The sequence below is a fragment of the Poromitra crassiceps genome, assembly GCF_964638095.1.
Source record: "Poromitra crassiceps genome assembly, chromosome: 8".
Lineage (NCBI taxonomy): Eukaryota > Metazoa > Chordata > Actinopteri > Beryciformes > Melamphaidae > Poromitra > Poromitra crassiceps.
This window is the reverse complement of record NC_139629.1, coordinates 48455098-48482597: the sequence shown is the minus strand read 5'-3', so window position 1 is coordinate 48482597 and position 27500 is coordinate 48455098. Positions and strand designations below refer to the sequence as shown.

The 27500-nt window shown below is 45.2% G+C and overlaps 2 protein-coding genes across 2 annotated transcripts in view; one reads left to right on the top strand and one right to left on the bottom strand.

The window, feature by feature from the left end:
* LOC310780943 (sodium- and chloride-dependent taurine transporter-like) overlaps positions 1 to 12177 on the top strand; it is a 36992-nt gene extending 24815 nt beyond the window's left edge. The window contains exons 7-14 of the mRNA XM_083641469.1: positions 1343 to 1446; positions 1600 to 1724; positions 3731 to 3843; positions 6260 to 6397; positions 6929 to 7031; positions 7940 to 8040; positions 8161 to 8331; positions 10307 to 12177. Coding sequence (XP_083497595.1) covers positions 1343 to 1446; positions 1600 to 1724; positions 3731 to 3843; positions 6260 to 6397; positions 6929 to 7031; positions 7940 to 8040; positions 8161 to 8331; positions 10307 to 10462 — 1011 coding nt within the window. The 3' untranslated portion in view covers positions 10463 to 12177. The remainder of the gene's footprint in view (positions 1 to 1342; positions 1447 to 1599; positions 1725 to 3730; positions 3844 to 6259; positions 6398 to 6928; positions 7032 to 7939; positions 8041 to 8160; positions 8332 to 10306) is intronic.
* Positions 12178 to 17463: 5286 nt separating this feature from the next.
* LOC310780771 (glutamate receptor-interacting protein 2-like) overlaps positions 17464 to 27500 on the bottom strand; it is a gene marked incomplete at its 3' end in the record, with an annotated part of 36706 nt that continues 26669 nt past the window's right edge. Inside the window, exons 11-22 of the mRNA XM_083641275.1 lie at positions 26248 to 26393; positions 25035 to 25115; positions 24570 to 24633; positions 23632 to 23777; positions 23188 to 23332; positions 22001 to 22140; positions 21238 to 21417; positions 20981 to 21140; positions 20126 to 20240; positions 19514 to 19741; positions 17779 to 17925; positions 17464 to 17655 (exon numbers count right to left, since the gene is read on the bottom strand). Of these exons, the coding sequence (XP_083497401.1) occupies positions 17464 to 17655; positions 17779 to 17925; positions 19514 to 19741; positions 20126 to 20240; positions 20981 to 21140; positions 21238 to 21417; positions 22001 to 22140; positions 23188 to 23332; positions 23632 to 23777; positions 24570 to 24633; positions 25035 to 25115; positions 26248 to 26393 (1744 nt within the window). The remainder of the gene's footprint in view (positions 17656 to 17778; positions 17926 to 19513; positions 19742 to 20125; positions 20241 to 20980; positions 21141 to 21237; positions 21418 to 22000; positions 22141 to 23187; positions 23333 to 23631; positions 23778 to 24569; positions 24634 to 25034; positions 25116 to 26247; positions 26394 to 27500) is intronic.

Sequence of the window (27500 nt, the reverse complement as noted above, 5' to 3'; positions counted from 1 at the left end):
TGTCACACGTCGCTGTCTCCAGGTCTTACCAAAATACTGTATCTGTCACATGTCTCTGTCTCCAGGTCTTACCATACTGTATCTATCACATGTCTCTGTCTCCAGGTCTTACCAAAATACTGTATCTGTCACACGTCGCTGTCTCCAGGTCTTACCAAAATACTGTATCTGTCACATGTCTCTGTCTCCAGGTCTTACCAAAATACTGTATCTGTCACACGTCGCTGTCTCCAGGTCTTACCATACTGTATCTGTCACATGTCTCTGTCTCCAGGTCTTACCATACTGTATCTGTCACATGTCTCTGTCTCCAGGTCTTACCATACTGTATCTATCACGTCTCTGTCTCCAGGTCTTACCATACTGTATCTGTTACATGTCTCTGTCTCCAGGTCTTACCATACTGTATCTGTTACATGTCTCTGTCTCCAGGTCTTACCATACTGTATCTGTCACATGTCTCTGTCTCCAGGTCTTACCAAAATACTGTATCTGTCACACGTCGCTGTCTCCAGGTCTTACCATACTGTATCTATCACGTCTCTGTCTCCAGGTCTTACCATACTGTATCTATCACGTCTCTGTCTCCAGGTCTTACCATACTGTATCTGTCACACGTCTCTGTCTCCAGGTCTTACCATACTGTATCTATCACATGTCTCTGTCTCCAGGTCTTACCATACTGTATCTGTCACATGTCTCTGTCTCCAGGTAGCCACAATGTGGAAGACTCTTTATCATTGTGGTCTACAGTAAATGCAAAAAGAGGTTTTAAATGCAAGACTCCCAAGGCGCATTTGTTATTTTTTTTGTTACATAACTCAATGAGATTGATTCTCAGGGGTGGTCTGCATAGCGACAAGACGGTAAACATGTCTCCACTGGCAACCCCATGCCTCCTGTGGAAATATATCCTGCTCAAGAGCTAAGGCTACCGTATCTACCATCACGTCAATTAAATGAGCTATTTCTGATGTTTTCCGTTCAAGCACGAGTCTTTGCAATAGCCTCGCTGTTGTGGAAAGTGCTGCGACTGATGTTGCATTGCAATTCAATTTGATTAGTGGTCGCAATATGTTTAATCGAGTTCAAGTTTTCCCAGTGTGAACAATCATTTAGTACATTTGATCAGAAATGTATAAAGAGTTCATGATGACATTTCCAAAATGGTAAATTCAATTTAACCCCAAATCTCATTTGGGGGGGGGGGGGTTAATCTAATCTAATCTGAAGAACACTGAAAATATCAGTTGCTAATAATGAAGATCTCTGTAGGGATTTGCTATTCAAACAGCCAATGAAATCTGCCTCTTTGCATCTGCTTTCCCCACGCTCACCTCAGGTCTGGATTGACGCGGGGACCCAGATTTTCTTCTCTTACGCCATCTGCCTGGGGGCCATGACATCTCTGGGGAGCTACAACAAATACAAATACAACTGCTACAGGTGAGCAGCGTTCCTTCGGGCAGTGGGGCTGTCGTAGTGACAGCAACACGTGTCAGACACGGATGCGTGACAGACAAAAAAAAAAAAAAAAAATGGGAACTTCGGTTCCACCCTGTGTTAATTAACAACCTCCATGACATATGTGTGACATAGGGACTGTTTGCTGCTGGGAGGCCTCAACAGCGGTACCAGTTTTGTGTCTGGCTTCGCAATATTTTCCGTCCTGGGCTTCATGGCACAAGAGCAAGGGGTGGACATTGCCGATGTGGCAGAGTCAGGTACGAGGGTCCAAGGTGATGGTGGCAGTGATGGTGGGCACTGCTGCCAAGACAAAGACAAAGAAACACCACAATTGGAAAACTTGAGAAGTGAATTAGTCCCCCCCCAACAACAACAACAACAACGACAACAACAGCCAATTTGAACTGAAGGGAAAACAAAAATTGAAACGTTTTAAGTTTCCGAAACGATGATGCTGAAATGTAGAGGTATCGGCAATTGCACACTCCTTGAATTAAAGCCTCCAAAGAAACAGAATTGTTGCTTTTTGTTATGTTCTATGTTCCACCTCTTCTGAGGAAAGACTAGACCTGCCTTGGGCAAAGACGTGCCGTGTGTTTTAGCCAACCGCTGCACAGTGAACCTGCTGGGTTTTAAGAGCTCCTGTATTGGGTCTTCATCATTATCGCAAAGGCACCCCCCGATGTCCTCACGTCCCGCCTTCCAAGTCGACCATGTCATTCAGTAGCTTTTACTGTACATGCTTTTGGCGAAGGGACATTCGTAAGAAGATTGGCACCGTAAGGATTTGACAGTATCCGGCTAATGCTAGCACGGTAGTTTCTGCATTCTGTTGCAAAAGAGCAACAACAGAAATGGCACTTTTTACAGTGTCGATAAAAAATTTGTGTTTGAGTCAAAGTATGCTGCGCTCTCCCGCCAGTGATATTTCTGACCAGCAGCTTTGCACTGTAAGCCCAGTCGTGTTAACAAGCTGTGGATCTCCTGAGGTGGACGCCATCGGTTCTGTTTCTGACCTTCCTTGATATTCTATGTGGACTTTGAAGGAGATGCATCTTCTTTCAGCATGCTCGCTCTGTTCAGTCAAAATTAAACCCCTGGCCCATCTTTTGACTGCAACTTGAATCTTTACCATGTAACGTTAAGCTACTCTGGCTGTATGGCAATGACACGTGTACTGTACAAGCACACACTGAAACGGCATGTTAATGTGTGCAAATCCTTGATTCATTTGTTTAACCATGATATGTCATCATATATGTCAATGCAGGAACGAAATTCATAAATCAAACCATGAGTAGTCACATGCATTTTTTTTTGCTCAGCTGTACGATTCACTCACTAGTTTATGTGATTGCTGACTTTTGTTTGCGTTAGCTCGTGGCTTTGCTAAAAAAAAAACGCATCTGCTTTGTTAATATTTGTCCTGCAAGTAAACATGTACTAGAGGTACTAGAGAATGGCAAAAACACAGCGAGGAGCTTTTCCTGTCCCTCTGTGGGAGAATGTTTTCCTCAGAGCCACTCGACACACCGGGCCAACCACCAGGCAGCTTTTAAGTCAACGTCTGTCCGTGGTTGGCCCAAGTTAGAATATCTTTCCTGTAGATGATATGAATAATGAATGTCAATATATTTCCTGTAGAATATCGGCAGTGCCTCTGCTGCGCCTCTCTAGCGCAGCGTTTCGGTCCGTTCTCGTTCCCGACTCGTCAAATTCCCGCCGCTTTGTCGAGTCCCGCGGCGCGCTGTACCCACGCCAAAGCTACTACGCTTTCTCCTCGTTTTTGGACGAGCCGGATAGTCCAGCAGAACTTCCCACCATGTTTAAACGCCACACAAGAATGGCAGTGTTCGATTGCTGGTGCGTCCTTTTTTTTTTTTTTTTACCCTAACCCAACCCTAACCTTAACCAAGTTGTTTTAGTTGCAAAAACCATAAGTTGTTGTAGTGGCCTAAACCCAACCAAGGTGGGGTTTTTTTTCAAATTAATTTTTCAAATTAAAGGACGTGTCCGGTGGCGTCGCTTTCAGACGTCGTAGGAGTTCTGCTCGACGACCCTGCGCCTCCAAATATGAGGAGAAAGGGGACCTCTTGTGGGTACATTGCGCCAAGGGGTCGTGGAATGTGACGCTCTGGGATGAGAACGTGCATTTACGCTGTCTTTTTTTTGATCCCCTTATGTCGTCCAAGCTGAAATCAGACAGATAGGTTAATCCTGCCCTCTGCCCCTTCTCCCCATCCCCCCCTTTTTCTCCTTCCAGGTCCCGGCTTGGCCTTCATCGCCTACCCCAAGGCTGTGTCCATGATGCCCCTGCCTACATTCTGGGCTGTCCTCTTCTTCATCATGCTGCTGCTCCTGGGCCTCGACAGTCAGGTCAGTGTGTTGCGCTGCTGACGGCCCGTTAGCTTTACATAGACCCCTGGTCCTCCAGGGTAGAGGTCTGCACGGGCCTGGAAAATAAGCCCCAACACCCACGACGTTCAGTCTCGGCCTGAAACTAAAGCCTAACTGTAATGCATAATTTGAAGCCCAAACCCCGGCACGAAACCTGTTTAAAATTCATAGTCTCGTGGTCCGTGTATTTTTTGGTCACTATATTTTCTTAGCCTACTAGCCTACTACAGCATTTATTATTAAATGACTTGATTTTCCCCCCAAAAAAGCCCATTGCACCAGTGACAGAGCAGAGAAAGAGAGAGAATGATGGAGAGACAGACAGACAGACAGACAGAGAGAGAGAGAAAGTGATGGAGAGAGAGAGACACCAGCGCTCAGCAGAGGGAGGGGGGGCTGACACGACACACCTATATAGGGGAAAAGCCAGGAGCATAAAATGTTGTACAAACAGAAAAAACAAGCGCAACCCGTCGGGTGGCAGACGTCTACTCTTGGGTAATGTAGGTCGCTCACGTCACGCCCAATGTGTCAAACAGATTTAGTGCCTCTTTGATCCACGTGTAACGCCTCCAGCATCTCAGATAACTGACAGACTCGAAAAGCAGCCCCAAACGTCTATACAGTATTTGAACCCCAGCCTATCACAGAGGTGTTTTGCTACCGACTGCGACACGTGAGGATCGCCGCACCGTGCACAAACATTTTGAGAAGCGAATGAATCAGCGCTGGACATCCTAGCCGGCAGAGCCTCGTCATGTAACTTTGATCTGGACCGTTTTGCTCAGCGCGTTGATTAAGACAAGATCGTCCGAAGAGACAAAACACCAGTGTACACCAGCGGGGTTCTCCCACTATCACATTTCCTGCCTCCCAGTGTAATTCTACTCTTGTGCTAACTCAGTCCCCGCACATGGCCAACTAGTCATCTCAGCCAAATACGAGATCCGGACGAAGCTCTAAATTTGAGCACATGTGAATACCACATAAATACCATACCTGTCAGCGTTGGGCTTTGAAATAAGGGAGAATTTCCCAGCAGCCCTATAAACGCGAATGTCTGTCACTGACTGACTGGCTGACTGACTGACTGATGAAGTTACACCATTGGTCAGCGTGACGCACTCATACACGGTCCAGCCATATACTAGGTTTGGACCTAGTTATTGCATCTCTTGGTTCCAGAGATCTAAAGTGCTTGCCCCGGCTGTAATCTCAGTGCAAAAAGGATTGGGTTACCTTGTTCAACAAATGGCCAAAGAATAGCCTCCCACGTTCAATGGTCTATCTATGGATCTAACGGAAACAATTTGATTCTGTATAACTGTAAATATGAAAAAGTAAAATACGGTAGATGGGAAAGTTGATAGGTTTGGTAAATACGTAAATAAATGGCTCCTTCCACGGGAGGGTACACTATAGCGCAGGGGTGTCCAAACTTTTTTTGAATGGGGACTAGATTAGATCATGTGAAAAATACCGGGGGGCCAGCTGCTTCTCGCATCATATGGGTTATATCATTTATATATCCTGTCTAAACATACAATAAAATTGTACTCTTATTAAGGATTTTGTTGACCATCTGAAAACATTAGTTCTGCCTGTGTTGTTCCTACTTGGTGCTTGTCTACAAATTGTATGATAGTGCCTAACAGAAAGAAAAAAAAATGCAAATTGAACTTGCTTGATTAACCAATACTGTGTGAAGGGCCACATATACATATATGTATATTTTGAGAGACAAGCCGAGGGCCACTTAAAATCGGTCTGCGGGCCGCAATTGGCCCCTGGGCCGCACTTTGGACACGCCTGGTATAGCGCCGTGTGTGTGTGTGTGTGTGTGTGTGTGGGCTCACTTTTTGACCATACATTTCATGCAGTTCAGTAGAGCTGAATGCAATATTGTTACCATCGCTCACACACATACATGCCATTGCTATGTGAGGCGTGTTTGTCTGATTTTGCACACAGAGAAAAAAGAAAAAGCGTGTTCTTGGTGTGTGCCCATAAAGACTTTGCTGGATCAGAGTCGTGGGACTTGAACAAGCTTGGCATTGAATTATTCAGTTTATGGCATGGATGGACTGTGTAAGGGGCAATGAAGTGGAACAGGAGAAAGTGAGAGAGGAAGAGCGAGGCAGAGAGAGAGAGAGAGACAGACAGAATCACTGTTGTTTTGTTACTGTTGTGTCTTGTTAGCGAGAGGCAGTGTTCTAGAGGAACTGCTGTTTAAAGTCTCATTACTGCCCAACAAAGACAGCCACTCTTTCTCTAATCACTGGTTTGTAGAGGAGGCAAAACAAGAAGTGCATGTAGAGGAAGAAGCAGACGTTGACATTTTCGTTTTGTTTCCCCCTTCTGAGAAGCCTAATGGTTGCTTTTTTTGTCCCTACAGTTTGTTGAAGTGGAAGGACAGATCACCTCTATTGTGGATCTGTATCCGTCCCTCCTAAGGAAGGGTTACCGGCGAGAGATCTTTATAGCTATCATGTGTTCCATAAGCTATCTCCTGGGACTTGCCATGGTAACGGAAGTAAGTTCAACCAGCACTCACTCACTCTGCTACTTCTTGCTGATCCTGTTTAGAAAAGAGGGGGTGGGGGGGGGAGGGGGGCAGTTGATGCCTTTCGGATCGACACGAGAGATAACACCGCCGCCGCCGGCAGACTTTCCACTCTGCGTTTTTGGCCGCCGCATTGTTGCGACCAAATATGGTTTTCTTCTACCACACGCTCGCGCCGCTCGCATCCTGTGTGTGCGTATGACATCACGAACAGAACAATTCGGAATGCCGTTTTCCGTTTAGCAATTAACCGTACTTCACTGACATCTCAGCACCTGTTGAACCCTACCACCGTTGGCAGAGGGCCAGCATTCTTGTGTATCACTCGCCCTCTCTCCCCCCCGACCCCCCACCCCCCCCCCCCCCCGCACCCACTCTGCCTCTACTCCCCCCCCCCCCCTCCCTCCCTCCCTCCCTCCCCTCCCCCCACCTTTCCATGTGACTTTTTCTCTCTCCCTGTACATGACGTAATTTATGCCCGTTTTCTCTCTCCTTTTTCAGGGTGGCATGTATGTGTTCCAACTCTTTGACTACTATGCAGCCAGTGGTGTGTGCCTTCTGTGGGTTGCATTCTTTGAATGTATCGCTGTAGCCTGGGTTTATGGTAAGTGTGGCCAATCTCGGGCTTTGTAGCGAGCGGCTTCAAAGCGTGGCGTCGTCAGGGGGCAGAGTAATGATCCCCGAGAGAGTCAGAAACGACACAAATGATCTCTATGGCGGCAAACAAAGGTGCCCTTGTGCTTCTTGTTCCGTGTCCAATAGTAAATAAGTTGGACTGGCTTCTGGCACGGGGGGGCGGGCGGCGTGGGCGTTTCACACGGAACAGTAGCACCTCTTCACACTGACCTTTTCGGGTTGGAGGAGAACGAGGCTCTGTACTGTACTACTACAGGCCACTTTTAGATGCGCTGTTTTATCACTATTAGGCGGCGGCTGTAGCTCAGGAGGGTAGAGCGGGTCGTCCACTAAATCGCTTTGGATAAAAGAGGTCGGTGGTTCGATTCCCGCCCTCCTCCAGTCTGCATGTCGAAGTGTCCTCGGGGCAAGATACTGAAGCCCAAATTGCTCCCGATGGTGTGCCAGCACCCTGCGTGGTAGCCTGCCTGTACCTACTGATTGTAAAGCGCTTTGGATAAAGGCGCTATATAAATGCAGGCTATTTACCATTTACTATTATAATAGTTATGGTTATGCATACTTTTTGATTGAGGCAATGATATCACATAGTTGAGTCAAACTTGGCTCCTCATCGCAGACAAGAGGGAGATTGTTTAAACCCTGACATGTGACCCTATGGAAAGTTCTGCTGCAGTTTAGGGCAGACAGAGAGCGCAACCCGCTCATTTCCAAAGGTAGATATGTGGGTCAGTCAACAAAGGGAAGAGCTGCTTCTAAATCAATGGCGTCTCATGCTATATTCATAATGCTATATTCATTATGCTATATTCATTATGCTGGCCAATGCATGCCATTGCTGACGCCCTCTCTGCTCTCTTTCTGTCTGTCGGGTAGGAGTGGATAATTTCTATGATGGAATTGAGGATATGATCGGCTACAGACCAAATGCGTGGATGAAGTGGAGCTGGACCGTCATCACTCCTGTCCTCTGTATGGTGAGTTTCCACAGCAGTTTCAGTCGTTGATTTTTCTTACGTTCGTGCAACTTCTTCACAAAGAGGCATTCCGTTACTGAACGCTGTGTGTGTGTGTGTGTGTGTGTGTTTGCCTCCCAGGGTTGCTTCATCTTCTCCCTGGTGAAGTACAAGCCCTTGACCTACAACAAGGTCTACGAGTACCCCGACTGGTCCATCGGTCTGGGCTGGTCTTTGGCCCTAACGTCCATGATCTGCATCCCCATGGTGATGGTCATCAAGATCTTGCAGTCTGAGGGGCCCCTGATCGAGGTAGGCCAACACGACCCCTCCTGTGGAAGACCAAGGCAGAGTGACATTCAGAAAAATGACTTTGTCTTCATTATCTCCTGTCCTGACATAAGGATTCTTGGTAGTGGCAATCTGGGAACCCAGAGTCTATTTCGGCACGTAAATTGACTCCGCCCGGGACTTCCGCCTCCACGCAGTGCCGCTCTGTTGTTGTACCGGCAGATATAAGAGTTCTGGTCCTGAACGCTAGTGAATATATATATATATATATAATATATATAGTGAACGCTAGTGAATATATATGAATTTTGACGTTTAGCATTCAAAATAAAAGCAACGCAATCTATGTCGCTGCGCGGAAGTGGAAGCACCGGGCAGAAGATCCACACTATGGGTCTAATTTGTGTTAGTCCAAATGAAATGACCTCGAGTGCCCACCGCCCGGGTGGGGTCGTCAAAAGGGCCTTTCTGTGTGGAGTTTGCATGTTCTCCCCATGCCTCCCGGGGGTTTCCTTCATATAGGTACCCCACACCAAAACATGCAATATCCTGGTTGCTGATGTGGTGCCTCCTCTGGTCGTTAGGGACGCCTGTTCGGAGGGAGGGGAACTCGTTTGAATAGCGTGATCCTCCCACGTGCTATGTCCTACCGGTGAAGCTTCCCCTGTCAGGGGAAAAGAAGCGGCTGGCTCACTGCCCATGTCTCAGAGGAAGCATGGAGCCAGTTTCGGCTCTCGCCAGATCGGCAGAGGGTGGAGCAGCAACCAGGATAAATAAATTAAAATTAGCAATAATGGGGGATAAAAATGGGATAAAAAAATCGGGGCGAAAATATATTTTTTTTAACACGTTGAGTGCCAATGACGAGATATCTCGGCTTACAGGATCCAACCGTTGAGTGCCAAGGACGAGATATCTCGGCTTACATAAACTTTTTTTTTTTTTGACGGTGGGACATCGATCAACCCCTTTTACGTCTCCTATACCAATATTGGAGGAAGAGAATGTGTATAATCTATTTTACCGACCAGCTAAGTGGCGACAGTGCTCTCCAGACAGAGACAAAGCCGAGCAAAAACAGCCGCGGGTCCGCGGGAGAAAGCCATTCTCAAGGAAATAGCTGGGCGAAAACGCTTTCGATTTCACACACACACACACGCGCGCGCGCGCGCACACACACACACACACTCGAGTACCTTTGAGCATAAATAAGACCAGAATCGCAAAAGCTTCTTCAAAGCTCTCAGCCGACACCTCAAGAAACGAACGAGCCCGTTTTACAGTAATCCAGACTGCCCGAGAGCGGCCGCGGAGCCAGCAGCAGCAGCACAGACGGAGGGAGGAGTTTGGAGACACACACACACACACACACACACACACACACACACACACACACACACACAATACAGTATACAGACTTGCCCAAGGGCACCCATAATCACAGGCACGTGAGGTGGTTCTAAAAATCCATTTATCTCAAAACTCTCTGAAAATCTCTGAAACCATGCTGTACTCAACGGCTAATATCTACATAACTACTAACTCTACAAACTAACTCTTTTAGACAGAGAAAGGACACATTCTATTAGTTATTTTTAGATGATTGGTGTTCACAAAGTCTTAACAGAAAATAATCCTCGGCTCTTGTAAAATGAGCCAGAATCCTCAAAAAAAAACCTGGCAGAACCTACCTACAGCATTGAAAAAAGGGCTGGCAGTCAATGTGTTAAAAGAAAAAAATATGCCATATCATGTGTTAGAGAATGAAATTCCACAGCCAAAAGGTAAACAGAAATCCCTTTACATGAAATCGAAATGCGGTCGACCTTTTTGAAAAACGCAAATATTGTGACTGTGGTTGACCTTTTGCAGAGCAGAACTGTAGATGTGATATTTGATGATGTACAGTCATTTTACTTCCTTTACTGGCTCAGTTTCTAACATCGTCACCGACAATCTTCTGCTCTCCTCTCTGTGTCTCCTTCCTCGCCCACAGCGGATCAAAGCAGTGGCGGCCCCAGCCAAGGGAGGTGTGAGCTCTCGCCCCAAAGAGTACAGCCTGAAGGGCAGCGAGCTGACCCAGCCCCTGGACCCCAATGGGAACAATGGCTTGATCAAGCCCACCCACACCATTGTAGAAACAATGATGTGAGCACTCTCTGTGAGAGCAATACGATTTGACGTGCTTTCTGTGTTATTATCATATTTGCTAACTTTGATAGTGGTAGGTTTACATTGTCCTATATATATTCGCACTAGAAATATTCTGGTTTGGTTTCTATGAAGAGAGTTATATATTGTTGTATTTTTTTTTCCTGATTTTTTTTTTTTTTTTTTTTTTTACTATATCGTTGATGTTGTTACCATTGTTGTCGCTGTAGTTGGCACTGATCTCAGTTTAGGCAGTATTTTGAGATAGAACATGTTGTTCTATGTTTACTACCTTTCTGTTGATTCCGGAGAGATAAGGAATTTGCTTTTTGGTATGATAGAAAAAGGTCAAATTCTCACGTATCATAAATTCAGTCAACTAAAACCTGTAACTAAATGTGGTAGCAAACATCTAAGACGACGTCCTCGCACGTCTCTTGGAGCAGTATCCTTACCCCCGAGCTAATTTCTAAACTTGTTCTTCTCTTGTCGTCGTTCGTCTTGAGCTGCAATTGAATGTACCTCCGCCAGGCGGCGGAAGCAAGCCACTCACATCTCTTGGTAGAATTACATTATCCGTCTCACTAGCGTACATATCCATAACATGTAGGCTGAATATTATAGGTGGCAATATGCAGTGTATACAGTTAAACTTGCATGACATCCTTTAAGTTGCTAAACAAAGGCCCTGGCCAAATACTGTTAAGAAATGCATTCAGAAGAGGATCTGTCTCCAAAGAAGGTGGAAGGGATGATGGGCGGAAAACAGCTGAGCTAGGGCAAGAAAGAGGAAGAAAGGAGAAAAGGGAAGTGGCATTTTAGGAGTATTTGTACACGGCCTCTGACTACCACAGTCCGTCCCAGTGCATTTATTGACGCCTCTCTTTGCACTTTATATGTTGAGTTTCACCTTTATTTGTAGTATGTATGTGTTATTATTGTTGCAAGATATTGCAATTACATTTGCAACACATTTAAGGAGGAATTTTTTTTTAGCTTCTAACTTTTTGATATTGTTAACTTTGATATATATATCTAGAGGATTACGTGTCTCCTTGCTAAGACAATGGGGGGAAAAATAGACGTTAGAAATTTGACATCAAATGTTCTGGTTCACGATTAGTGAGATCTGTGAGAACCTTAACCCCATAAAAGTTTTTTAAAATGCTTTTTTTCTATAAAAAGAAATTAAAATCTGAAAGCTCTCTCCATTGTGCTCATTTCAATAGCAGACATGCTCTGTTAAATATCTGTATCATGCAAAACTACCACTGGATTCTAGTTTCTCATGTTCAGTTTAGGCAATTGTATTTTAGAATTTTAATTGTTTGTAAATCACATATGCCTTTTTGTAACCATTTTATACTGTGCATCATATGAACACTATCACTGACTTATTTTTCTGAAAACTGTCAGCAATTTGTATTCTAAATATTGATTATTGTGAGCCTGGATAAAATTTTCAGTGTGCAATATTCATCGAAGAAATGGCCTTCTCTGCTCTTTGAAAATTATTTATCAAATTAAGAAATTATTTCGATATTCCATAATGTGAGTAACAACTTTGGAAAATTAAAGAATAAATCAGTGTGGAATTTTTATCCCAAAGCATGTACAGGAGCCACCACAGTTCAGTGCTGCTTTGTCAATAAAAACCTGGTGTTACGAAAACAAGCTCTTGCGAAATCAAGTGTACCAAAGTATTTTTGTCTCACATTTTCCCCCTTTGAGATGCACATTGCATCATAATAGATTAAAAATAAACATAATTTTTCTTTAGATTTATTTGTGTTCATTTGTTACAATTCATTTATCCCATAAATATTAGTTTCCCTGCCCTGGTTCCTCTGCATCTTGAACAGCTTTTCTAATTGGATATAATGTGTGTCTGATGTATATATACTATTCAATTTATGAGGCTAAAACAATTATGACCTGGTTGACGTCTTTTGAAACTTTGATTTTCATTCTAACCATAATGATCATTACATTTGCTTCATCACATGAACTTCAGTGTCATAGAGTATTTTGAGAGGGTTGATGCTAGAATGGATCGGCCGTATTGGGGACCCAACCCCAACCAATCATCACTCCTCGTGTCCCTCCGACCGATCCATTCTAGCATTGACCTTTTGAGAGCATCTTACTTGATGCATTTCCTGTTCAAACAGATGTTGGGGCGGGATAATGACAGGACAAGATAGAAACTCTGGGGTGTGTTCAATCTGAAAATGGTGTGCACAAATCAAAGGGTTAAGATGCCATATCATGGGGGCATGGTGGTGCAGTGGTAAGCGCTATCGCGTTTGGTCGGGTTGAATGATTTAATTGATTTGATAATTGATTAAAAAAAAAGATAACTGCCCAGCAGGAATACATACATTTAAAAAATAATCTAGGTTGAGAACACAAGAGAACACAATAAAACATCAGGGACCATGTAAATAAGTGCTTACACTTTTACATGCTATCCCTTGGATCTTTTATTGTCTCTATATCCATGAATAAAGTCAATCGATCAATCAATCAATCAATCAATCAAAATGCTTAGTTCCATTGTGGACTTATTCTTACCCTGATATTAAACTAACCAATCATGACTCATCATGCCTAAACCCAACCAATCATCACTCTGCATGCCTAAACCTAACGAATCATTCCTCATGCCTAAACATTTGCATCTGAAAGTTTTTGTCATTGCCTTGTGGTCACTTGTAGTAATTTAGCTATATATATTTTTATATTCTTTGGCCAAATTTATTTCAAAACTACATTTATTTTGAATGTGCTAATGTGCTGTGTGCCATATCTGGTTTTATTTGGGGGGGGGGGGACTTCATTATAAAGTAACACTGAAGTCATGAAAATCAACTATTTTCTTAGCACCCCCACATATTGGTCTAGCCTCCCCCCCTTAGAAAGAATCCTGGAGCCGTGCCTGTCTTGGGCCAACTCTCTATTTTCTCTCTCTCTGTCACTCTCTGCCTATGTCTCTCACCCACAGGAAAGCCAGGCAGAGACGGCACTACACCGGGGCAAGGGGGGACTATAGCCTCCTCACAAATCTTCCAAGCCCCACATAAGATCCCTCAAGTATTTTAGTATCTTTTTTATTTTTAAATAAACAAATGTGTAAAGTTAGTAACCAGCCATTCTTGATTGGTTGATTGAATTTATTTGATAATTGATCAAAAGATATGTATACAACTGCCGAGCAGGAATATATACATTTAAAAAATCATCGAGGTTGAGAACACAAGAGAACACAATAAAACATCAGGGACCATGTTGGAAATAAGTGTTTACACTTTTACCTGCTATCCCTGGACTCTTTTATTGTCTCTATAACCATGAATAAAGTCAATCAATCAATCAATCAATCAATCAATCAATCAATCAAAAGGCTTATTTCCATTGTGGACTTTTTCTTACCCTGATATTAATCTAACCAATCATCACTCCTCATGCCTAAACCTAACCAATCATCACTCATCATGCCTAAACCCAACCAATCATCACTCTGCATGTCTAAACCTAACCAATTACTCCTCACGCTTAAAACTTTGCATGTGAAAGTTTTTGTCATTGCCTTGTGGTCACTTGTAGTATTATAGCTATATAAATATATTTTATATTTTTTGGCCAAATTCCTTTAAAAACTACATTTATTTTGATTGTGCTGTGTGCCATATCTGGTTTTATGCGGGGAGGGGGGGGGGGGAGAGAGAGAGACTTCATTATAAAGTAACTCTGAAGTCATGAAAATCGACTATTTTCTTAGCACCCCCACCACGTGTATTGGTCTAGCCCGCCCCAAGCCCCTCCTTAGAAAAGATCCTGGCGCCGTGCCAGTATGTACAGTATGTACAGTAGCCTATGTGTGAACACACAGGGTGAAACATGTGAACAGCCCTCGGGCTGAGAGTGAAACAGTGGGAATGGCTCTTGGCAGCAGCAGCAGAACAATGCTGCCTCTATGTAGAAGTGCAGCCTCTCTTTCATTTATAATCTGCCTTCAACTAACACTATTCCCACTATCAGACATAGCCTAACTTTATCCACATTAACGCCCTGACTTCTGCCTCTAGTCTAGTCGTTGTGTAACTGCTTTCAACCTTGATCAATACGATCTATTTTGAGTAAGTGCTGCTGCTACGAATCACAATACAACTTGAATCCAGCCTTGAAATAGCCAACTATGTTTATTTGAACTCGCATCCCTGTCACCCCCTACATCCCCACCCAGCCCAGGTCCCTGGCTGTGACAACTCATTGACACTCCATGCTTTTGTTTTTGGGTGTCTCTCCCGTCATCAATCCATCGCCCTCCAGCAGGTGGAAACAACACTGTCACTTCACCCCGATGGGGGCGGCTTATTTGGGCACGTCCCGAGTATAGAGTAGGGCGACTGTGGGCATTGTAAAGCATATTTAACATCAGCTGACACACTCAATCACACTGGGAACAGAACTGCTAAAAGCGTAGGTAAATAATAAAAAGCTCCAATAAAAAACCCCAAGCGTTACACACACGTGTTGACACAATCTGTGGGGTCAGTGTGGGAATGTACCTGGGGCGAGCCAAGTTAAACAGTGCAACCGCTGAAACAAAGCAACGATTGTTTCATAGCTTTATTTTCATAAAAAGGAATACATTTCATAGGTTAAAATAAATTAAATAAAAATAACAAAAATAAAATAATATCCTATATATCTTACAAGTTCCTTTGAACGGATTCCTGACTAAGTATATTCATGGTTACGTCATCATCAGGGAGGATGTGGAGGTAAGCCAAAAAATATATATACAGACACATTCATTATCACAGGTTACATAAAGAAACTACACGTGCATGTCAATAGAAAATAAAGCACTGTATACCATGAGGGAGACATTGTACAGTAAAGTCAATGTACAGTACAGTAGAGTAAAATAATATGAAAACCTGTCAAAAATAAGCCTTTGTGTACAACATGACACTTAATAAGACAAGTCTGGGAGCAGAATGGCAAACGTTACTGTCCCAATTAAGGATTAATAAGCAATATGGGACAGCTCTCACGCATCTTTACACCAGCCGATAGTCAAAATGAAACCAATTATCCTATTTCCACTGAGGCAGCTGGGTAAGCGGGCAAGATTTGTTACGCAAGAACTTTATAAAAACACACAATAAAAAAAGGGAACACTCTCACAAAGTTTCTATTGGAACCAGACAGAGATTAATTTTTTTGTTTGTTTTTGCTTTAAATCAGGAACAGTGACAACTTTAAAGACAGCCCCTATGCATGCTTAACATGCATATAGACATGGTAGGAAAAAAACAGCTACTGTAGAGAAGAAAAAAATAGATATCGATACTTAATCCAAGCATTATGCGACCTTTAAAGTATGAGTGTGTTCCAAAGAAAACAAGAAAATCATTCATTATGGAACTGAAAAGGCATTTCCTCCCACGTTTGGCAAGGCATGTGATTCACTTAAAAGAACCATCAGTGAAAGACCAGACCAGACTAATCAAAAAAGACTCACTGCTACTTTCCCTTCTGGGACGTTGCCTTGTGCAATGTGTTTACACACAGCCTCAGACAATGAAAGTGAAAACATGACAACGTAAAACGGGAGACTTTGACCTCTGGAACATAAGGGAGAGATTTAAGTGTCGGGGGGGGGGGGGGGGGGCAAACTTGCGTGTAGAAAAACAAACGTAAAACTTGTAGGCAAAAAAAGAAGAAGTGTGCAGGGGCAGTGATTTAAAGAACATTGTGTAAAATGAAACCTGGCGACTGTGCAATAATATGTCTGAGTGGGCAACCGTTTAAAAACAGAACAAGTCTCGTTTTCACATACATTCCTGACGTTAAATACAAGGGGCTCTAAAATAGTTTATGATACTTGGCAAGTAGCAGTGAGCATTCCATCTACTATTTGGAGGCACAGTCCCATCTCTGGGGCAGGCAGCCTGGGCTGGGATGGGGGGGGGGGGGGTGAGGCGGCCTGGGATGGGGGGGTGAGGGGGGGCAGGCGGCCTGGGATGGGGGGGTGAGGGGGGGCAGGCAGCCTGGGATGGGGGGATGGGGGGGTGAGGGGGGTGAGCCTTGAGCCTGGAAAGGAGGACAGCGAGCCAAGACATGGCTGAAATAATAACCTACCACAACATGCCTCCAACCTGGAGTCCAGACACCCTGTGTGTGTGTGTGTGTGTGTGTGTGTGTGTGTGTGTGTGTGTGTGTGTGTGTGTGTGTGTGTGTGTGTGTGTGTGTACATATCATCAGTTTGTGTGTAGCGAGTGACAAACCGGCATACAGGATAAATTTCACACATGCACACATGTGCTTAATGATCCTTTAGTAAGAACATAAAATACATAAAAAAAGTGTGGAAAATGTTGTGTGTGTGTGTGTGTGTGTGTGTGTGTGTGTGTGTGTGTGTGTGTGTGTGTGTGTATGTTGTGTTTTAATTTCTCCTAAGCTGAGGCGTGTGTGTTGTCGTCCTGGCTAAGTCAGAAGCTATGACTCCCTTCTTATATAACTCTGCATGTGGCTTTGCCTTTAGGGGGTGTGTGTGTGTGTGTGTGTGTGTGTGTGTGTGTGTGTGGGGGGGGGGGGGGGGGGGGGGGGAGGGGGGACGCAGTCCAGATCCTCCTCTGGGCTGCGTCATGTGAACACAGTGACTAAAACCGGCAATAGTGAATGCCTGCACTTGTGAGTATCTTGATGAGCAGGCGAGTGTGTCTGACAGAGGAGTGCGCCTGTTTCTGTGCTTACGTGCATTTATGCATGCGACTGGTCGTTCTGTGCGCTGCCTGGGTGTCATCCACACACACACACACACACACACACACACACACACACACGCACACGCACACGTGAGTGTGAAAAGTGACAAGAGAACAAAACACAAGTGTGCTATGTGATATGTGTGGTGTTTGAGTACCACATAGTGATACAGTCTTTCAAAAGCTAGTGCCTGTCTCTGGTCTCTGGGCTCGGTGACCTTGGTCACAGGGCGATGCTGTTGGTCCGGTGCTCTGGAAAACACAATACAGAGTTGGAGGAGTCCTCACAGTCCTCAGGCGGTCCGGGATCTGCCAGTGGATTCCTGCTAATGACCAAGTTCAAACTGTCTCCGGCTTCTATAATGAGGGGGACAGTCAGACAGCAGTCCAAGTCTCTGGTCCGTGCACGATTCACCTGCAAGATTACAAATCAATCTATTCACTTTATTCATATTGTGAAAGAACCGATGTGGGTGATGTGCTCATGTCGCACTCGCACATCAGCTGGTCAGGAATGATTTGGGGAGAAAAACGGTACCTGTAGGATGCGGTCGTAGGGTCTCAGCCCGGACTGGTCAGCCGGGCCGTCCGGCCGGATCATGTTCACATAAACACCTTTCTCCAGGAGTCCGTCCGAGACGCTGAAACCAAAGTCACGGCTCTCGTAGTCCTTCCTTAGAGTCACCTGCAAACAGAAATGGCCCTTACAGTTACACAAAGTTTATAGCATTACATTTTATATAAGTTTATACAGCAAATCTTTAGAAAAAGTACTTGAGGAAATTGGCTTTGCACGATTTGTGATATCCGTCTTCCGAATATAGACTAATACTTACTCGCCAGTTTAGATGTTTGAAGGGGGAAAAAAGATGACCGTGCAGAAAAAAGCACCATAACCAATATATACACTATATACACACTAAACTGTATCCACAAGCCACCTCAATGTCATGTTTCCATCAACGTTCTGACTTTGAAGTTGTTCCAGGTTGAACAGGTTTAAACCGTAACCATCAACAGATCTAAGGTGGAAAGTTAGCACGCATCAAGGCCAGATGACTCTCTGAGATACGGAGTTAAGATGTGTGTCAACACAAAACACATTGAATTTCCGCTGTGTCAGCGCGAGACCACGAGAGGCTCGTCCTCGAGCCGTTTCTGGACAATTTAAGAATCCTTGTGTTCAGACTGGGATTAGACCAGGCTAAATATGACATGCACGGAGGAGTGTGGCAACAAACAGACGTCCCAGTTCATACAGGTACAGTTTGGGGGTCACAGAAGACGGTAATGGTCACACACCCGCAGCTGGTGAGGTTAATACTGTACGAGTGTTTCGCAGTGTTCGTCATATACACATCACTGCTGCAAGTCCTGACTGGTCCAGGAGTCCCGCTGGGTCCAGTTACACTGTGCTGATGGCTGATGGGCATAGTGTGCAAAGTAAGGGAGCCACTGAAGTACAAACTTCAGTGGAAATAGACCGATTCCCTGCGGATGCGTTGTTTGTACCGTGTTCAGGAGGCCACGATTGACATTTTATAATCAAGGATGTCACTAGGGGTGGGCCAAAATATCGATACTCACGGTATCGCGATATTTCCACTTGCGATACGTTATCGATACACTGGCACCAAGTATCGATATGTTTATTTACATTTTTTTTTTAAATAAACAGGCTAAAATATTATGCTGTGTGTGGTAGTTGAAACATCGTTTCAAGTTGACGTTTATTTATGTTTGTAGTTGAAACAAAAACATAAATACTGTAGGCTACATGAATGGAAATGTTTGATCATTAATATCTACTTTTAGAAATTATATAGGTAGGTAGGTTATATAGGTTTTCTTGTTTTAATAATAATAATAAAAAGACTTAATGTGTAACTTTTCCTCCGTGGTATCGAAAATGGTATGAGTGAGTGAGTGAACTCAGAGAGTTCATGTCAATTCTGCTAATAAATACATAATACCTGCTTCTTGCCTTTTAGGGGTATTTTTTTCTCTTCAGTTACACAGATATCGTGATGTATCGTAGGTTAAATTTCTTCCAATATATCGATTATCGCAGAATCGCTGTATCGTGATAATATCGTTATCGAGGGCCAAGTATCGTGACCGTATCGTATCGTGAGTTACTCCACGATTCCCACCCCTAGATGTCACACCCAAATCAATCCCTGTGAATTAATGTTGTGTTTATTTTCTAACATAAATGATCCTTTTCTGATGCAGGCCACATTTCCGAACTTTCTCCCTAAAAACCTAATTACCTTGTGCAGTTCCAGGGCAGTAGGGGACAAAACGTCTGAGGAGGAGTCCCCTCTTCCCCTGGGCGGCAGGTCCCTGGCTCCAATACACCTGTTCAGGTTGCCTTTGCTCGTAGGCTGCTCATGGCTCCCCTCCCTCTTAATGGGACTGATGCTAGACTGGAGCAGAGAGTCTTCGTGACTCTTGGTCTCCTCCAGGTACAGGCTAAGACTGCTACCTGTCATGGACGCCTGGGAACAGGGACAGAACATAAAAGCCTGGTTAAAACGTAGTCCAGTCGTGGTCTCATTTGTCATTTAGGGGGGGGGGGGGGGGGTCCTTGACATGAAAAGGTTTGAGAAGCACAGCTCCTAATGCAATGTACACAGAGGCTGATTGGAGACACTGGGCTGATGTCTTGCTCATTCAGTATGGCAGGCAGCAGGTGCCTGGCCTGTCTTGTCAGATTTAATAACAGATTACACACTCTGGCGATTATCATAATGCTTCATCTGGCGTCATGGTCATTTAGGCCGACACCGGCCTATGAATACATGAGCAGGACAAAGTAAGCAGATGGGAGGAAGGGAGCCGGGGAGGAGGAGGGTGGGGGGTCGGGATGACGTGCGGCCTACCTCCAGCTCCCTGAGAATCTCTGATTGGCCGCAGGTCTCGAGGTCCTGCAGGGCCTGGGACCAGAAGCTGTCCTCCTGGTTCAGGGTGCCATGGCAACGAGGGGGGCTGACGAATCTATGACAACGCAGGAACCAGAACGTGAGAGCAGCCCCCGCTGTCTTGAGGCTGGTGCTGCCTACAAAGCAGCGTGGGTAATGCAGTTTTTTTTGCGGGGCTGCATGACGGAGAGAGAGTCCCCCCCTTTGAAAGTCTCTCGGGAGGACCACAGTGAGGGTTATTTTCTAATTTCTCTCATTTGTGGCAGCTCAAATGCTGAGTAGTCCACTAGTTTAGCTCAAACCCTTTATGGAGTTACATTTCCTAAAAGTGTAATGTCACCCCCCGAAAAAGCAGGAATTGAAAAGCAAGTGACACAAAAGTTCAGGAAGAAAAAAAGTGAGGAGTGAAGTGACAGACAAGACTGAGGCATCCGTGGGCCTTTGAGGGGGGTTTTGAGGAAAGGTGTTGGTGTGGACAAGAAGCGACAAAGAAGATGTATTTATGTGTAACACCAAAGAGCTTGCGGGCAGTTAGTATAGCAGATGAGTGAGAGAATACCTGAGAAAGAGAAGAAAGACAGATTGGAAAAACACAAAACATGGAAGCGTAAGACACAAAATGAGAAGAAAAGAATTGAAACTGGTACAGTTTGCCCTTATAAGTGAACTCAAACAAGCTGCTTCGAATACAGAGTCTGGTGCAAATGAGGGAAAATCCACATTTGACTGTGAAACCAAGGGGAAGAAAACCACTGAAAGCTGCGCTGACATCAAATAAGACGCGGACAGAAGGAACCTGGAGCCCCGTGCACTCACCCGGGTATTTTGTCCCACTCGTCCTCGGTGAATCTCCCATCGTAGAGGGTCGTGTGGTGGGTTAGGCCCGCGGAGCTGGAACTGGGATGGCTCCTGTGTTTCGTACGTCTCCACTCATTTGGATTGAGCGTTATATCGGACGCTTTGTGGAGGTACGTCGCTGAACGTAAAGGGAAAAACCACCGATCTCAATGGATGCAAGAAAAGAAACTTGGACTATTTTTTGTGACGGTTCCCGTCTGGTGGCTGAAGCTCACCTTGACTGCCGTAGCCGGCGTCGATCCCGGAGCCGTCCCAGGAGCTCATGGCCGAGTCGATACTGGGCACCGTGGCGGAGTAGACCTCGGAGTGCTTGCTGGTCTGTTGGGAGTCTGTCAGCTCATCCTCTGTGTCACTTAGAAACCCTGCCTGCTCCAGAGGCTGCCGGCCATCGCATTCTGGGAATGGACAGTGAGTCAATGCAAGCGTTAAAGGGATAGTTCACTTTTTTTTAATAATTCATTATTTTGCTACTTACCAATGATGATGTTGATTGGTAGAGTTCTTTCTCATCACAATCCATGCTGTTCCTCACAGTAGCCCTGGACATTTGTGCAGCACGAATGCAACGTCAACGGGGTCACGCTTGTACATACAGGAGTGTGACCCCAATGACCTTGCATTTGTTTGTTCACAACTTTCCAGAGCTACTATGAGGAACAGCATGGATTGTGATGAGAAAGAACTCTACCAATCAGAATCCTTTTATTTGCCCAAGGTATGTTTTCACATACTAGGAAATTGTCTTTGTGTGGTTGGTGCTCATGTAACATATATATATACCTCTCTCTCTCTCTCTCTCTCTCTCTCATTAGTAAATAGTAACTAGACTTGAAAAAATGTGGACTATCCCTTTAAGGAAGAGATGCACTTCCTCTGTGAATCATGAGCGAGCAGTCAGTTTTAAAACTGCAAAAAAAAAAAAGGAGGAACACAAAAGTCACTTCCTCCGACTCTGAAATCAAGAGAAGGCCAACATACGCTCTGCTTGTTTCTTGATCTTGAGGGTGACCGACTCTCCAGCCATCTGCAGGTGGTGGATGGCCTCGCTCAGTGGCTTCCCTTTCAGGCTGACCCCGTTGATGGCCAGCACCCGATCCCCGATGTGGATGGCCCCGGTCCTGCAGGGTGGAGGAGGAGGAGAGCAAAGCAGACGAGAGCTATCAGAGGATGCCAGACAGTAGTACCGGTGTGGCCTCGGCCCGTTTCTCGGACCAGCAAAACGTTCAGGCTGCCAGTGTGCTGACTCAGACTGAAACGGGAACAAAAGCGCTTCTTGTTATTGAAAAGAGGGGACAAAAAGACGAGACAAGCCATTGTTTACTACCCCGTTTAACAAGATAAGAGTTATTGAAGTTTCCAAAGACTCTATACTGGCCCGGGCGGGCCTGGTGCACTGTAAGCGCCGCCATCTTCTCAAATGACTATCTTGACCCCCAGCCTCTCACTTCTCACTTCTCCCCACCACCCTCTCACCTCTCTGCCAGGCCTTTCTTCCCCCCCACCCTCTCACCTCTCTGCCAGGCCTTTCTTCCCCCACCACCCTCTCACCTCTCTGCCAGGCCTCCCCCCCCCCCCCCCCCCCACCCTCTCACCTCTCTGCCAGGCCTTTCTTCCCCCCCCCCCACCTCTCTGCCAGGCCTTTCTTCCCCCACCACCCTCTCACCTCTCTGCCAGGCCTTCCCCCCCCCCCACCCTCTCACCTCTCTGCCAGGCCTTTCTTCCCCCACCACCCTCTCACCTCTCTGCCAGGCCTTTCTTCCCCCCCCACCCTCTCACCTCTCTGCCAGGCCTTTCTCCCCCCCCCCCCCACCCTCTCACCTCTCTGCCAGGCCTTTCTTCCCCCACCACCCTCTCACCTCTCTGCCAGGCCTTTCTTCCCCCCCCACCCTCTCACCTCTCTGCCAGGCCTTTCTTCCCCCACCACCCTCTCACCTCTCTGCCAGGCCTTCCCCCCCCCCCACCCTCTCACCTCTCTGCCAGGCCTTTCTTCCCCCCCACCCTCTCACCTCTCTGCCAGGCCTTTCTTCCCACACCACCCTCTCACCTCTCTGCCAGGCTTTTCTTCCCCCACCACCACCTCACCTCTCTGCCAGGCCTTTCTTCCCCCCCCACCCTCTCACCTCTCTGCCAGGCCTTTCTCCCCCCCCCCCCCCCCACCCTCTCACCTCTCTGCCAGGCCTTTCTTGGTGAGGCCAGAGATGACGATGGGGTCAAAGGGCTCCTCGGTGCCAGAGATGGTGATGCCCAGCGGTCCGTTATATCGCTTCAGCTCGACCGTGTAGATGATGGAGCCGGACATCTCCAACTCATCTGCATTGGGAAGCAGCACATACCCCACAGACGCATGAGGCAAAGACGAACACACAGACACGCACAGAAAATTACGTAAGAAATAATGAACCCTGTGAAGACATTACAAGAGTATCTAGGTCACAGTTTGTAGTCGAGATAGAACAACTGTGGCTCATGATATAAAACATGTATAAAGATACTCATTCTTTTTTTAGTGAGTTCGCATCTTCACACTGCTTTTACAGAAGATTGTGCTTTGGATACTATGTGGAGCAGGGAACACTGGGTGTTGGGGGGTGCATCGAGTATACATGTACCAATGTTGTCCTCATCCTTCTGGATGCGGAGTTTGACCATGTCCTCGGCCTGCTGCAGGACGTGCATGGCGTCCTCCATGGTGCAGTTGTCCAGACGCATGCTGTCGATGGCTAGCAGCCTGTCTCCAGGCTCTAGAGTGCCTGTTCTACCAGGTAGAAAAAAGCAAGAGGATCAGAACTATGAACCACCAGGGAAGCTTGGTCCTGACTCACACAGTAGGAATCCTATTAGTGTAGTGTCTCAGCGGGATCCTTCGGGGTGACCGTAACCTCACCCTCGATCTAATCAACACTGAGCCCTTTTCAAATGGAGCTGGTCCGCCCTCCTCCATAGCTCCATCAAATCAGAGTTGTATTATTAGACAGTGGCTTCCCAAACAATTTTATTTTGTTCTCGAATAATCCCACCAGACAGGCCTAGAAAACCGAGTTGACCCTGAACTGTTTGTTGAGAAATCATGTTTCCCAAATATGACGTGCGATACCAGAACGGAACGCTATGTGACAAGTCACATACTGTACGTGTACGGTATTACAGGTCACATACTGTCCCAATAACTGATAACAGGCTGCTTCATCCATCTGAGTCCACTGATACTGTGATTTCTGCATTTAGAAAATGTCTGATACGTTCTACAAATCAGAGCTGGAGCAATAAAACCTCCTAATGAGATATTACTGCTCATTCAGCAATACTATATATATCTCTATGTTGCACACACATTATAACAAAGAAAATTCATGGGGGGAAAAATAAAAATAAATAAATGTGCAGGTGAGGTGACAAACCGACTATAGAGTTTAGAGACTTTAGTTTAGAGACTTATGTTATAGAGCGCTCAACTAAACAACAACAACAATATACAGTTTACTAAAACAAACAAACAAAAAAAAGCATCTACAAAGAATGAACAGCTCCACATGATGATGGGACATACCTGTGTGCTATGCTTCCCTTTTTGATATCGGAGATGATGAGGGGCTTGCCAGGTTTCTTACTCGCTGGTGAAATAATGGCAAGTTTAAAGCATTAGTGTTATTGCTGTAAATTGTGATAATATCATGATAATACTGCGTTAACTATTTGGAAATGCAAATGGTGATAGATGTGCAAAAATGTGGTTAGGCACCCTAGATTCTTGTATACTAGTGACCATAATCTTTGATCATACTCATCTGGTTTGTACTGATTTTTCAGAGTTAGAGCATAAAAAAAGGGTAATGATGAATGGCGGTAGCAGAGCAGTATTATTATTCATCGGAGGTAAAGAGCTCATTGTATTGCAGGCTACAGTTTTATGGATCACAGAACATTGATCCAAAAGCAGGAGAGTTAGAATGCGCAGGCTTGTGTACTAAAGTTGAGCAACACTGCCCCCTGCTGTATGTATCTGCTCACTCACCGCTGATGGTGATGCCCAGCTCCACTCCTCTCCTCTTGGGCAGTTTAACATGGAAGGTGCCACTGCTGGGAATCACAGACTCTAATTGGGAATGAAAATACAGATAAATGTAAGCAGGATAAAATAACGAATGTTTCACTGACTATACAGTATAGGTCCATTAGATCTCAGAATCAGGAATGCGTATAAATTATATACAGTATATAAATATATTTTTACGGCGTGTCCACTAGACTTCTATAAGAGTGTCTGTCCATTATGTCCCAAAGAAAGAAAGAAACAAAGAAGTCATCAGTGAGTGATGTCATCAGCTATAATGTCAACAGTGATGATGTCATCAGTGATGTCACTCGAGCAATTGTGATGTCATCGGTGATGCCATCATCAGTGATGATGTAATCAGTGATGTCACTCAAGCAATTGTGATGTCATCGGTGATGATGTCATCGGCCCCTAGTGGCTACGACGGCGTCGACCCCGCGGAAAGATGTGAACAAAACAAGATCGGGTTTTACAGACTGTAGGGAAACAGTGGATGGATAAATCCAGAAGGAGGCGGTAATGCAACATAAAGGATGCCAACTGCCATTAAACAACACGAAGAAGAAGCTACGTCATTATTGGACTCGACTTGTTTTCCCCCCCCCCCAACAGGTTTTGAAATACAACTCCCATTCTTTTCTAAGGGGAGACTGTAGTTTTCTTTTTGCAATTGGTTCTGTAATGGCAAAAAATGCTTGTTGTTTGAAACAATCAGTCGCTCGTTGAAATGAACAAAGGAGGATTTATTTCCAAGTAATGGTCTGTCTGTATACAGAGAGTCACACTCGATTGGAAGTTTCAGAACAAGTGCCCCAAAAGCTAACTCATATCTATATCTTATAACGAGGAGTGGCTGGCCCCCACCCTCCAGAGTCTGCTGTAAAGTTCCATCACCTCACCAGGAGGATTCAACTTTCACTCTGGTCAAGCAGACCTGGACGTTATCTCCCTCACATGCCTGAAGGCCTTTGAAGCTCAGCAAGCAGAGATGATTCATCTTAATGATGTTTTTTAATTATGTTTTGGAACTACAGCACATCTCCGATGGGGAAGGCCACTCACCAACACTGAACACAGACAATAATGATCAACAATCAATCGATCAATCAATCAATCAATAATTTTCACTGACAGTTCCTCATCTCATCCCTGGGTGACAGACTGATGATACCTGCGACATCGAACTCCAGCTCCAGTGTGACCTTGTTGGCCAGAGCAGAGTCTCTCAGCAGCTGATGGGCTTCCTCCAGCGTGCCATCCTCTGTGGGGATCCCATTGATGGACAGCAGTCTGTCGCCAACCTGCAGCAGCCCACACCTTCACACAGAAAGACACACAACACAACACGGTCGTACAGGTGGAAAGAGTACAAATGATATTAATTATTAAAAGCATGCATCTCGCCATGTGTTATGAATGAGAGAGGTAAAAACACGCTATGCGTTCTGAAATAGGAAGAACAAACCTTGTGCAAGTTGCGCTACTTTAGAAGAAATGAATAAAAACCCAAAGGGAAGACAAGCTACTTCCTGTTAAACCTCATAAAGCAGCTCCCGTTTCATCCTCACACCGCCAGCGCGTACGCCCACGCTTCACGCCATAAGAGGTTTACAATGTCTATTTTCAGAGAAATTATTCTGACATAACATGACCCAGTTTAACACATCACGTGGAACTCGACAAGATATTTCAAATGAATGATGGCCTCTAGGCTCCACATAAAGACATTGACCTTACTTGAACTTGAACGGTCGCCGCGGCAAACAGACACAGAGAAAACCCACACATCACACATTCAGTCAGCCCCGTGATTGTCGGGGGGGAAATACGGAAGCGCTGTCAACTAGGATTAATTTCCTCGACCAACGCTATGCATTAACCTTGTGTTGATGCTGCGAGACCAACATCACAATAGCACGCTGTACTCGAGTCTCTCCTGTCCCAACTGCTGCCGGGCTAACGGTTAGCACGCCCGAGGGACGCGACCCCTCTGCTACTCGCACAGACGCCATCATTAATCTCGCAAGACAACGGCAGATAACACACTAGCCTGATCAGGGCTAATGTGTTAATTGGACTGTATCATGTTGCCTTGATCAATAAATTAGCAGTATATAGGGGGGCTTTTAGAGACAGAGCCAGCTATAGCAAATCATTGGCTGCATTGATGCCCTGTATGGCTAATTTTGAGTCCTAAATCTACTGCTGGAAAAGTAAGAAGCGCCAAAGCAACTATTCTGATTTGTCAAAAACACACTCAAGACTAAGACTATTATAATAACTGACAGATGAAATTGTGGAGAGCATCTGTTGACACTTAGACATCTTAGGCTTTTTAACTGTTCGAAGCACTACAACTCAACGCTAAGTTGGCAGACATTGGATAAATGCGGGTGTGACGTTCCTGCTTTCAGGTGATGATGT